The 13,631-nt window shown below is 37.9% G+C and overlaps 1 protein-coding gene and 1 non-coding gene across 3 annotated transcripts; both read left to right on the forward strand.

Annotated features, from left to right (window-relative positions):
- Positions 1-118: 118 nt before the first annotated feature.
- LOC145911304 (uncharacterized) lies at positions 119-12,575 on the forward strand. 2 transcript variants are annotated; one of them, XM_082998604.1, is made up of 33 exons: positions 119-221; positions 2,164-2,589; positions 2,651-2,938; positions 3,037-3,151; positions 3,205-3,401; positions 3,471-3,779; positions 3,845-4,042; positions 4,157-4,216; positions 4,277-4,429; positions 4,613-4,854; positions 4,912-5,088; positions 5,159-5,381; positions 5,447-5,534; positions 5,686-5,814; positions 5,875-6,012; positions 6,078-6,181; positions 6,250-6,322; positions 6,429-6,514; positions 7,260-7,393; positions 7,758-7,854; positions 8,075-8,145; positions 8,537-8,671; positions 8,794-8,928; positions 9,121-9,263; positions 9,561-9,696; positions 9,843-9,946; positions 10,243-10,355; positions 10,661-10,716; positions 10,828-10,953; positions 11,153-11,293; positions 11,628-11,761; positions 11,831-11,966; positions 12,213-12,575. In XM_082998604.1, the coding sequence occupies exons 1-33, from the start codon at positions 161-163 to the stop codon at positions 12,282-12,284; spliced, it is 4,800 nt and encodes a 1,599-aa protein (XP_082854730.1). In that variant the 5' UTR covers positions 119-160; the 3' UTR covers positions 12,285-12,575. The 2 variants fall into 2 exon arrangements, with proteins under 2 accessions (XP_082854730.1, XP_082854731.1); XM_082998605.1 differs by having other exon boundaries at positions 7,266-7,393.
- On the forward strand, positions 6,690-6,763 carry Trnan-guu (transfer RNA asparagine (anticodon GUU)). Its single transcript has one exon. It is a non-coding gene; the product is annotated as a tRNA-Asn (tRNA).
- Positions 12,576-13,631: the final 1,056 nt, after the last annotated feature.

Here is a 13,631-nt window from a genome sequence, read left to right on the forward strand (position 1 = left end):
GTTAACATCAGACCAGAATGATAGTTGCAACAGCTGTAAGCATTGTATTCTCTTCTGTACTGCAACAATTTATCTGTGTCAATATTTATAAACAACTCTGCGTGTTTATCTTTTAGCCTTTTGCGTCGAAAGTTTATATTTGTAAGTTGTTACAAACCCAATGACTTCTTGGTTGATTCTTGTCGTGTTTCAGGCTTTGCTTCAACCTTCTATTGAACAAGGTAAGTGCAAACAAAACCCAACAAATTCGTTTAACATAAATTACTATTTAACAATAAAATGACTGCAGTATTTTTGTGATTAAGTTTTGTAATTGGAAAATAAACTACACTCGGGAGAAAATGTCGTTTCAACTTTAAATTAGTTTGATAAGTTTGTTGTTTATCTCAGTCAATGGGTAAAAAATGTAAATACTTTCAGAATATAGGCTACTCATATTTTTGACCAGTAGGCCTACAGGTAGACAATATTACTACAAAATACCGTATTTTTTAACCAACTTGGTGGTGGCGTTCTGATGCTTTATCTCCTGATTTTTGCCTTACCGCCCCTGAAGAGCTTGGTAATTTGTAACGTCCCCTTAATTGGCAAAAAAATCATGACATGTTAATTTTTGCTTTTGTATAAAAACAATATCCAACTTAAAGACGAACAAGACTGACGAAACAAAACCACCAGTTTCTCAAATTTAATTTGCACTAAAAGCATAACTTTATTTCATGATCCCATAACACTTGTAACCACTAAATACTAAATTGCGCATTTATTCTCAGTGCCTCATCTATCCTACCATAGAATTCTCTGGCGCCCACTTTCAGAATAACTGATTTAGGCGAATCGCGTAGTAAATCCCTCAACAATACGTTGTAAAAAAAACAAATAAGCAGAAAAGCAAAAAAGCACCACTAACCAGTAAAAAAAATAATTGAAACATAAAATAGCGAAAGTGAACGGAAAGAAAAATTTCGAGATCAACATTGTTGGGCGTTAAACCGCAATTTTCTGCAATTGTGTCGTATATTCCGCCATAGATATACTCTCCATTCAAGTCCATTCAAATTTACCTAAAATAAAATCCCCGCTTTGATGAATGAAGCCATAAACCCGGGTTTTGCGTTGTATTTTACATTTTTTTTGCATTAAACCTAATGGTCGATTGTTTGGTCGTATACCAAGCGTTTCAAAAAACTTTTGCAAGCTCCAACAGTGGATCGCACGGATCGCAAGGTAAATTTAGCCTCAATCGTGGAAAATCGACCTCTGCATTTCCATTTAAAATTGGCTTCCAGTTTTTTTTTGCAAAAAGGCATTTCTATCACCTTCCAAGATTATTTAACCTCATCATCGTGTAGTTTTCCAAACCATCTTAAGTTTAGTGTAAAGAGGTAGTTTTCAATGTTAATCACGCCAAAGACGTCTTTGTCTACATCAAAACATATCGTCTCTCTTCTAACTCTTTCCCACTTCGAAACAAATATTGGACGTTAAATTTTTAAATAAGATCCCTTCAATAAAAAGATTATATCGTCTGCAAACACTGAAACTTTAAATTCGTGTTGGTTAATTTCAATGCCTTGAAAGGTGGCCTTTTAAAATGCTGCCGCAAGACATTCTACAAATAAAATCAAAAGGGCGGGAAAAGTGGGTATTTTTGCCTTACTTCGACAATTATAGTGAGTGTATTTTTTTTACCACGCCGGGATTTGAACCCGGGACATCCTGGGCACGAATCTCGATCAGGTTTTTTTCTTGGTATGTGGGTCGGGCGCTTGCTCAATATGCTACTATGTTTCACTCACAGACTTATATTAAGGATCACAAATGCCGACATGGCTGTGAGTTGGTTCTTTAGCATCTACCGCCTACAACACCTACGATGCCAATTATGGGTTTTTAGAGGAACTCGGACCGGCCCTGACTTTCTCTGGCCAATTTAGCCGATCCGTTCAGAAAAGAAAATTCAATTTTAAAGAAGTGAAATTCACAAAGAGATGCTACAGCATAATCTTTGGTGAAGAGTTTTTCAAACTTGTGCTTTTCAAAAACCCTAAACAAAGTCATATTTTAGTATCTTCGTTGAACGCGCCAGTTTTTAAACAAAGTTTGGGAGCGCAGAAATACGTGTGCGTGCATGCTGGTAAAATTGTGTGTTCATTTTTTTAGGACTGATAACAACTACTGCTGTGGACAAATACGCGTTGTATTTCTTCGATCACAGCTACTCGAAAGCCAATGCAGCCTCTGCTTGCACTCGGTTTCGCACAGGATCAACTCTTGTTCGTATTTTGAATCGACAAATCCAAGACGCAATTGACCAAGTGTTGATCCCAAGAGCATCAGGAAGTAGCATTAATTTGTGTTATTGGTGCGATGGCAACAACCCATCTGGAAGTGTGCTGAAGTGGGGCAGTGCAAATATTCAGACAACCTACAGAAATTGGTTGACTAAAACCAATGAACCAAATGGTCGTTGGGAGACGTGTGTTGGAATTGCTGGAATGGCAACTTTAATTGGCCATTCAAACATAGTAGGACAATGGATTGATTTTCCTTGTTCAACGTTGTTAGATTACTACATATGTCAGCAAGGTATAGTTGTTTTTTCTCATAAATCACACTTAGAACTGTATTTGATAAACTTGTTTCGTAGAATTGCAAATTGTGGACACAACAAGTTTTGTAGTGACCAATTCAGAAATATTTGTGTCGGGAAAGACATGGTTTACTGAAATAGTAAATATTTCGACAATAAATACTGCAACTAATATCAGTGCAGTAAGTACCAACTTGTTTCCATCATCTGGTCCTCCTCAATTGTTTAATTTTTCCATGATCATTCAATCACCACCTGATGCCGGCAACCACATATTAACCATATTTGGCAAAATAATAGCATCATCTATACCAGTACGGCAGTCAACCTATTTTACAGTGTATGGTAAGCTCTGTGGCATATGTTTAAGAGCATTAAAAAGCAATTAAACATTGGTTGGTTTTAAAATTGACTTTACAAAGCTACAATGTTTTACTCAATAGTGCCTGTAAAAATTACCTTGTCGACATCCAACTTAACTATTGGAGTTGATAGAAGTCAAGCCTACATTGATTGTATCTCATCTGGATACACTCTTCCTACTGTCACTTGGTTCAGGTTGGTCAGTTAGTGTAAGTTTTTTGAAATATGAATTTGTTTTATCTCTGTAGGGGATCAAATCCAGTACCCTCTGGTACTTCAATTTTGGTGAACCAAATTACCACATCTTCAGGAGTTAATTCAGTAGTTTCCAGGCTTGTGTTAAATAAGGCATTGAAATCTGATGAGGCAATCTACGTTTGCAAAGCATACAATACAGTTGGATCTTCTATCTCAAAAACAGCCCAAATGAGTGCTCGAGTTTATGGTATATATATCTTGTAACTTTTTACCTGACTTGTTATATATTTCACTGTTCATTTTCTTTGTTTTTAAGTTGAAACTATACCACAATCTGTAACTACGGTACCAGGCAACACAGCAGCTGTAACTTTTTCTGCACAACTTGATTTAAGTTGCACTTTTCAAGCTCTACCTTTACCTGTGATTCATTGGAATGTTAATGACAATGTTGTGACCTCACACGATCAAACCACACCAATTTATGTGTTCTATAATCAGTTGGATTACCAAACTGTTCAAAGTTCAATTGTTATTTATAACCCTCTTATATTGGGACCCAAAGCCAACATTTCATGTCAAGCTGTAAATTCTTATGGATCTGGATCCAATTTATTTACTTTGGGTAAACTTGTTTTAATCCCAAGGTTCTATACACAGTTCTCACACATTGTGCATATGTATTTTTAGATTTGGATTATTTTGACAAAAACTATTATTTGTTTTCATCAACTCGGGAATCTTATCAAACTGCAACAACCCATTGTCAGCAATATGGTGCAAATGCTAATCTTGCAATCATTGCAACTGAACAAGTACATAACTTTGTTCAGCAACGAGGAAAGTTTTATGCAAATGCAGGTCACTGGATGTCAATACAACCATCAGGTATATAGCAGAATAAAGTTAGTGTAATAGCATATCTACTGTTTGGTGATGGTTTTGTACAACGATCGGTTAAGATATAAAAACGCTTGTTAACCTTTTTTTATTGGTTTGTAGCTTACATTGGAGCAAAAAAGCGCAGCGGGAGCTATTTTTGGTGGAATGGTACACAGCTTGGTAAGTAAAGAATATAAATAATAAATTAATTTGTTAACTTATGAAAGCCCCACTGAGCAGATCCATCATTTCAACCATGGTACCCTGGACAACCATTGAGATATGTGGGATATGATTGTGTCTATTATTCAAATATGGTAACAGACAATCCTAAATTTCTATGGAAAGCAAGTGCATGTAATAATCTCCGCCACTTTATTTGCCAATTCAAAGGTGAAGTATTTTTCATTCTAAAATTTCCCAGCTAGGTATTTTGTATCAAAAATGCTTTTTAAAACATTAAACAATACATTGTATGCAATGTTATCCAATATAATGTTACTCTAGTTTACAACAGAATGAAATCATCAAATGTAATGACAAAAATAGTTAGTAAACTACCCTTATTTTTAACAGCTTTACCAATTACATTTCTTCCATCTGGACCTGTACCATGTGCAGCCAACCAACTTGCTGTTAGATGGAGAGACATGACTGGTTTCAAAAGAAACCTTACATTTAATCTAAACGTTGTGACTAACACATCTACTGGAATCCAAACAGTGTATGACAAAACAGAAACAGTGCAATCATCTGTAAATCATGAGTATCAAACATTACTCACAAACCTCAATTTATTGCAAAAATACAAAATACAGGTACATTTTGCCAAACAACCATTCGCTATTTATGTTGTATGAATGCATTCACTGAAGGTCAAGTTGTTTCCCCAATTGTGGAATTTTCCTGCACCAATGGAAAGTGTCTTGGAAACTTCAAAGGTTATTCCTGGTGAAGTCGGCAATACTTTCTTAATAGAGAACATGAAAAAATGCAAAATTACTTGGATGTGGCCAAACAATATACACTTTATGGAAATTACAGGATTTAAGGTAATACCACAGAAAGATTTGCAAATATCCCTATAGTTCAAACCCAAAAATTTTTAATTGTATTTTGCAGCTGAATAAAACAAGTACCTTAAATCTGTACACAACTCAATTGGCTTCATGGCAAGAAGTGACCGTGGATGAAATCCCAGTCGGCAACATAAGCAACTCCACACATTCATATGAGTTTGAAGCGTTGCCAAATCGAAAAGTTTCTGCGTCATTACAAGTTCTGACTTGTTCTGAAACTGGGTTGGCTGTTGTGGCTCAGGGCCAGTGTGTAACACCACCCAGAGGTATAGTTTATCAATAAATTAATTTAACAACTGCACCTACACATATGATATTCATGTTCATACAGAACCGGATGTAATTCTCCCTCCTGCAAAGTCTCCCAACACACTTTCAATAACTATCTTTCCTGCAAGTGAAATGAATGGACCACTCAGGTATTTTCCTTGTGATACTGTAAGTAACTGCAACACTATTGGGTATTGTAAGGCATTGTAAAGAACAACAAACTGCATCCAAATGATTTTCGGCTTGATTTGGAAAAATAACCAAAAATAAATCTTTAGTAACAACTCTTATATTTTCCAGTTGCTATTTCGTTGTTGGGCTGGCAGTTGGTCAAACAAACAACTCATTGGAAATAACAACTTGGAGCCAGTTACTAAGCATACTTCAAAATAGGTCACCTGGGTGGCACTGCGCAATAGCTATTCCAAGGTAATGTACCTGTGACCTTCTTGACGTTGCTTGCACTACATGTATGTTGATATGCCTCAGATTTATTGGTGATTCCATTTCTAAAACAATTGGTACCGGTGATCAGACGTCTTGCGATGTGAAGATGAACTATTCATTGCCTGTTTCTGAAACATATACATGCAACAACAAGCCTTTAAACGATTCCCAGCTGTACAGGTTTGCGTAACTTTACGTGGAATTTTAAGATCCAGCTGGTAAATTATAACGGTGTTTCCATGCAGTTTATTTGTTGTGTCGACGACTGGAACTGGTAGCGCCATTGCTGTGAAATCCAGCCCTCCTGTTGCAATCAACAAACCCCTTCCTGTGATTCTCCCGTCCTTAGGTTTGCTGCAACATACCTTTTATGATGGTTTTCCGTTTTAGTACAGGTTATTGCAATTTCCATTTCAGGAATGATAATTGGAATATGTGTCGGACTGTTCTTGTTGCTCATCTTGCTTGTGGTCGTGATGATCTTCTACAGGTATACCGTCAAATATACAAATTTACATATGCATCGCACACCAGAAGTGATGTAATAATATATAATTGGTCGTAGTCGAAAAAGCTTGCACAAAAACGTTTTACAGAAAAAGAAAAGCAAAAAAGTCATCGCAAACTCCTCAAAATGCCGTGGTTTACCAACCAACAAACGCCGTGCCGATTCACAATGAAGGTTCGAATGAGCTTCTTCATACAGTGTAATTAATATTGTGGGATAAATCCAATGTTGTGTCTTAAGTTTAATGACGAGTTCTAAATGATGTTTATTGCACGAGTAACGCAGTAATATTACATGCAATAGCATGATAGGCAGGATCGGCCCACAATATACCTCGTGAAACCACTGAGCTCCTGTAGCTCAGTTGGTAGAGCGTTGGGCCTGTTTAGCCCAGGGTCGTGAGTTCATACCTCACCGGGAGCTTGATTTTTCAAATCTTGCTCTGACTTGTCGGGAAAAAGTGGCTGATCCAGCTAGGCTGCATTGTCTGGGCTGCTAAGCCTGCAAACCTCATGATCGCGATACGTTAGCTGTGATCGCCAAGCAAGGACCTGCGCAGTGGCGCGATCCTGCCTATCATGCCATTGCATGTAATATTACTGAGTTATCTGATACGGTGGTAGAGATCCCCTGTATATGTGAAGGTTGCCTGGCAAGTTGTGCGCTTGCGCACTAGTGTACCTTGGCCACAGTTTACCCTGTAAAACCACTGAGCTACCAGTTGGTAGCGTTGGGCCTGGTTAGCCAAGGGTCATGAGTTCAAACCTCACAGGGAGCTTGATTTTTCAAATCTTGCTCCGACTTGTCGGGAAAAAGTGGCTGATCCAGCTAGGCTGCATTGCCTGGGCTGCCAAGCCTGCAAACCTCATGTATTGATGCACTACTATTCCTTAATTGAACAGTTGCGTGTTGTTTCAAGATGAAGACTTCCCGGATAATATTGAGGCGGTTTATATCAACACGGATATTGGACATTCAATTTCTGTCGGCAAACTCCTTAGGACTTATAACAACTACATACAGGAACCGGCTAGATTAAAAGCACAGTATGAGGTATGTGCATTTCCCGCCTCTCCTTCCAGACTCCTAAAGTTATAAACCATGTTATTATCGAAAAATAAGACAAAACGCACCTCCATAAAATAATTTAAACGTAAGACAATAATTATTTGGTTTTGAGACAAAATATGTGTTTGCTAGCAAAAGCGTCGTATAATGTGTCATTACGTCACAACTGTAAAACCAAACATTTAATGTAATTTTGTGTTTGATGTATCACAAACACATCATTATCTCAACCCAGCAGCACGCTTTGTGTTTTTGTATAACTTCTGTTCAGTATGTTGTGTTGGTTGCGTCATTGTTCTTGGTTTGTAATACTACTTCCGCGTTCTAACCACTATTTCGCTTCTTCCAGGAGTTGAAAATAGCCTCGGGTCAAATCGTTTTGGATCAGACCGTTGCACAGGAAAACCGCAACAGAGACCGAAACAGATACAAAAACATTGTTCCATGTAAGGTCGCTTTCCGATTTCACATATGTTTTATTTATTTATGTCGTCATCTTATACTTAACTTTTCAGTCATTATATTGAAGAATACTGCTGTTTATTTGTAATGTAATTGGGAAAACAGTGAATGTGTTTTGCCTTCTCGTTAACTGCAAACAATTGCTGCACAATATCAGACTCCCATCATTGCAACCGACGTGAATCCAGTAAACTTTCTTCGCAGTTGACTTTAACCGCGTGAGACTACAAGGAAACAGCGGAACCAACGATTACATTAATGCGTCGCTCACTACGGTAAGTGGACTGATTAATGCTGGTTTCCCCACGCACAACAGAGCTGCTATGTGTCATACGAGTTGCGTTTCGGTAGTTTCCTTCCCGGGTTTGTTTGCGTTGCGTCAATACCACACAATGCCTACGTATATCGCATGTTGATTTTAAAGTTTGCACAGCCTTATCCTACCCGCTGTGGGCTTGTTGTCATTTTGAATAAACCTCTACCAAAACTCCAGACAATCTTGTTCGCGAGGTCTCGCTGTTTTGGCAATTAAATAATATTGTATTTTTTCCACAGCTGTTTTGCGAAATACAAAATGTACAGAAATCTTTTGTATTTTTAAAATTTGTAAATGACCTTGAATCTCTAAATCGAGTCCCAATGATATTTTTTTCCATGTTTGTCTAGGGTTACAACGGAAACGTTAAATTCATCGCCGCTCAAGCCCCTGTGTTCACAACCACCGAACACTTCTGGCAGATGATATGGGAAAATAACTGCAAGGTTATCGTCATGCTCACCAACATCAGGGAAAGCGGGAAAGTGAGTTATGACGTAAATGGCGTTTGTTGACGCTTGATTGTTCCTTTTTAAGGAAGAGTGTAGTTTGGTCGGCGATTCACATGTTTTTTTCGCTACACTTCTTTGAACTCTTGTTTTTTAAGCAAAAATGTGAAAAATATTGGCCCGAAGTAAACGAAGAGGTTCAGTTTGGCAAATTCTCTGTGAAAACAACACAAGAGGAAAGTTTTGGAAGCTACGTTCGTCGCACATTCTCCCTAGTTAGGAGCGACCAGTCGGTAAATCTTTTTGTCGCTTTCTGTACCTAACTTTCTTTATCGCAAGTTGATCTAAACCGAAAGTTACAAACTGCTTTCTGGAAACCCCACGCGTGGTCGAAACTTCCGTCATTGCTCCAAGCGCGGTTTACACAAACATGAAGAGGATATAAGCGTTCGTATTCCCGTGCGCATAATGTGTTGTGTGCACAGAGATGTCATGACGTGACTCAGTGCCACTACTCGACTTGGCCCGACCACGGGGTCCCCGTTTGCACTACTCCGCTTCTCCGGCTCCACCAAGTGGTTGAAGAAAGCCAGGGCGAAAATGCTTCACCCATCCTCGTTCATTGCAGGTGAAAACTATTATTTAAATCCATATTTCAAATCGATAAATGATTGTATTATTATTGAATACCGAGACCAACGGAACTCTTCACAACTGAACAAAGTTGCCCAGTGTAGCTGTCATACGGATTTGGCAAACTAAGTGTGGAATTCATTCCCGCAAAAACATTTCGGCCAAACTAGGACGTTTTATACAAAACTTAAATAACATTAATTCTATACGTCACGGTTAACGTTGCAATATGGCGAAAACGGTTTTGTATCGTCAATAGTTTTTCGTTAAAAGCATTTCGTATTGTTTAAAGTGCTGGAGTGGGAAGAACAGGAACCTACATTGCCTTGGACATTTTGCAGGAGCAAATGTCGGCAGAGGGAAGGGTCGACGTGTTTACTGCTGTGCTTAATATGAGGAAGCAGAGATGCGACATGGTTCAAAACCTTGTGAGTATTGACTGGCTCGTAATTATATTTTCCTCTCAACCCACGCAACTAAATAGCAAGTTGTCACAACATTTTTCATCAAGCATTTGTCCCTGCTATGAGGGACATCCTTGCAATACCATAAAAACAACAGTTCCATTTTTTAGAATCAATACCTTCTCGTCCATAAGCTGCTTGTTGAAGTTCACTTGATGGGAACCACTGACATGTCATGCGATGATTTCATCCAGCATCGCTCCACAGATAAACAGTATGATTTAATACGATTGCATGACAAACACATTGCAGTTTTTTCTCCATTCACTGAAATGTTACACATTTGAAGAATTCAAAAACCAGCAATTATTAATATATTGTGGTTTTGCGATAATGACTTGGTATAGTATGTAAGAGTATAAAATGATTTTGATAGTATTTGCTCATTTTGTGTCGTTTGAACGAAGAAACGTATGTAGACTTATAGCGGCACATAAAAAAACAGGTTTTGTGGTTGATTACTGTAAGATTTGTGTCTCAGATTCTAATGGCAAATTTTTCGCTTCTCAGGTTGGAGACTGAATTCAAGTTGTTAGATGTGGTTTCTCCCATTGACACAAATCAATCTATTGCTCGAAAAACTTTCAACATCACATCAAGTCGCGACAACACCGTGTTGCCATGTGAGTAACCCACGATAAACATCGCTTTTGCACCAAAGTAACAACATAAAATAACTAAACCAAATTGGAAACTGCAGACAGTGCTCAATATTATGATGTGTAAGGTCTCATCAGTACAACTGGTTTAGTCCGGTCTGGCTGTGTCGGGCTAGTTACAAAAACAGTGCTCACTGAACATTGAGGCTCACTTGCTTCTACAAAATAGTTTCTGTTATCATTTATCATAAATATCGTAACTGCTATAGAGTTTGTGTATGTAATATCTGTAAAAAATTAGCACTAACAACGATTTTTTTCATTCGCAGATGATCGTTCCCTCGTGAACCTTGCCGATGCTTACATCAATGCATCATTTGTGCAGGTAAATCATGTTACAAATTTTCAGCATCTTGCGTGCAAACATGAACAGAGCCATTAATCCTTGGCACAGAGGAAATACAGCACATAAAAATGGCTTTATATAAACCTATAGGGTTATGACGGGACCAACGCCTTCATCGTAACACAAGGTCCAACTTCGCAAAACGCTGAAATCTTCTGGCAGATGATTTCATCTTACAACGTGGCTGGGATCGTCATGCTTACGTCTACAGACAAAGTAATTTACTTTTTTATAGCCTCACAATATAGATGTGGTGTAAATGACAAATGTGGGATTGTTAAACGTTAGTTGCAGCGCCTGATGGTTAAATAATTTTAGTTACGTAAAAGTATTTTGATCGAATTAACATGTATACACAATACACAGTCTTACAGGTGCATTTGCAATTCTGTTATTTTAACATAAATATTTACAGAGATCAAGTTTCCAGTATTGGACGGATGACGTCAACTCCCAACTTCAGTTCAGTTACCTAAACGTTACCATGACAACGAAAAATCAATCGGCACCCGGTATTATGAGGCGCGACTTTAACGTGGAAGATCCTGACGATTCGGTAATGTTGCAGAATTGCAAGTTTCTCTGTATACGCTTAAATGTTGTCCGCACTTTTCCTTTTCTTGTTGAAGCAGTCGGAATAATTATTGGTTCACAGATAATAATGACATTTTTTTCTGATTCAATATTTGCCAAAACGTGACATAAAATATGTCCTTTTGTTGGGTGTTTTCATCATAAGCTTATGATGATGACATTTATTCAGCCATAATATTTCTTGTGCCCTGACGCATGAATTAGGACTTTGAAATAATCTAATAATGGTTTGTTCTAGACTTTAATATGTTTGTCCTTAATGACAACCATTAAGTATATAGCTTCCTGTATAACAGAGAACAGTGACGCATCTTCAATGTGACGTGGCAAACCTGGGTGAGGAAAGTGTGATGATTGATCGTTTAATTCAGCTGGTTGGAGAAGCGCACTCGATGAGACAAGACAGTCGTCCGATTGTTGTACATTGCAGGTATTCCGGTTGTCCCCACAGTAACATTATTGCTTGCCAATATCTATAACAAATTTGTTGTTTATGCAGAGATGGAGCTGGTTTGTCCGGGGTCTTCTGTGCTCTCTCCAACCTCGTGGACCGATGTAGAATCGAACATAGGATCGATATTTTCAGAACAGGCAAAGATTTACGGGATATGAGGCCACTTATGGTTCGAAATCAGGTAAAATAAAAATTCATCTGGTACAATTTATCGCAATACAGATTCGTAATGGTTTGCGCATTGTCAATAAAACGTAATGATAACTTTGTAAATATTCAGTGGAGGCATGACGTGAGTTTAACGTGCGTTCCTTGAAGGTTGAAATATACATGAGGAAGTTAAAATGTGTTGCACTTGTTATTTCCCAAAATTTTAACCAATTTTGTTATTTCCTTAGATTGCTTCAATAAAAAAAACTTTTTTTAGGATGAATATCGGATGTTGTACAAAACTATGGAAAGTCACCTCTCCTCTCAAAGTATCTACGCCAACCTGTGACGTTTAGATACAAGAATCCAATGAGCCACAAATCAATCTTTTTTTATAAAAATGCTTTTTGTAAATGTTTGTTTGTCTCCGGTTGTATTATGCTTGTTTCCTTTAATGTATTTAGTGAAGTGTTGAGGAAATAATCGCATCCTTAAGTTTAAGAAGTATGATTTTCAATAAATTTTACTTGCAATGCATCTGTGTGTTAAAAATATGTACACTAGGTGTACAATCTTCTCTGCCATAACAACGACGCCCAACAAACCTGTAATTTTTGTATTTTTTGTCTGATATTGAACGTTTGCGATTCTTTTTTACGCTTTATTTATACAATACATAATAAACAGATGGGGTTCTGGTAAAAATACATTCACTAAATTACCGAAAACAAAAAAGTAACTAAACAGATGTAGATCACGTGGTGGGCCTGTGGGGGTAACAGTAAGATGGTAGATGAATACAACAACCGTTGCCTATTAAACTGGCCGCGGCCAACCAGTTGATTCCGTCTTAATACAGGGACATTGACACAAGTTTTCTCCACAGGGGAAGTCCGTTTAAACTAATTGACCTACAGAAAAGGGGTACTGACATTACCCAAAAACTGTAAAATTGTACAGATGATAGCAAACATGAGATTCAGGGTCCGATTATGATTGCTCCAAAGATTTTAGGCTCGTCGTGACTGCGAATAAAACATGACGTCATTTTATAGAGTTGTTAGTTCATGAAGGAGGTATATAGTTGATGGTTCACGAATTAAGCACTCATAGTGTGGCATATAGCTTCCTATAAACAGAGAACAGTGACGCATCTACAATGTGACGTGGCAAACCTGGGTGAGGAAAGTGTGAAGATTGATCGTTTAATTCAGCTCACTCAATGAGGCAAGACAGTTGTCCTATTGTTGTACATTGCAGGTATTGCGGTTGTCCCCACAGTAACATTATTGCTTGTCAATGTTTATCACAATTTTGTTGTTTATTCAGAGATGGGGCTGGTTTGTCCGGTGTCTTCTGTGCTCTCTGCAACCTTGTGGACCGATGTAGAATCGAACATAGGATCGATATTTTTAGAACTGTCAAAGATTTACGGGATATGAGACCATAGTGAGACCACTCATGCTTCGAATTCAGGTAAAAAGGGGCTATTGTTTGGTGATTATTCTTTTTATTTTTCAAACAGAAGAGTATTCAGGCATTGTTTAATTCCAGCAATCACAACATAGGACAGAGGATGACAACTTAACACTTAACGTATGCTGCATAGGACCACTGTCTCGACCTATAATGTCCTGTGTACAGTTTACTTGAAACATATTTTTGGCCTCATTGCGTAAATATAACAATTCATGAC

The sequence above is a fragment of the Ascidia mentula genome, chromosome 8, assembly GCF_947561715.1.
Source record: "Ascidia mentula chromosome 8, kaAscMent1.1, whole genome shotgun sequence".
NCBI classification, from domain to species: Eukaryota; Metazoa; Chordata; class Ascidiacea; order Phlebobranchia; family Ascidiidae; genus Ascidia; species Ascidia mentula.

Coding starts and splice junctions, on each gene's coding strand:
- LOC145911304 (XM_082998604.1), top strand. CDS start 161: ATGACTTCTTGGTTGATTCTTGTCGTGTTTCAGGCTTTGCTTCAACCT. Junction 5,815..5,874: donor TGCGCAATAGCTATTCCAAG/GTAATGTACCTG, acceptor GATATGCCTCAG/ATTTATTGGTGATTCCATTT. Junction 6,515..7,259: donor CGTGCCGATTCACAATGAAG/GTTCGAATGAGC, acceptor TGTTGTTTCAAG/ATGAAGACTTCCCGGATAAT.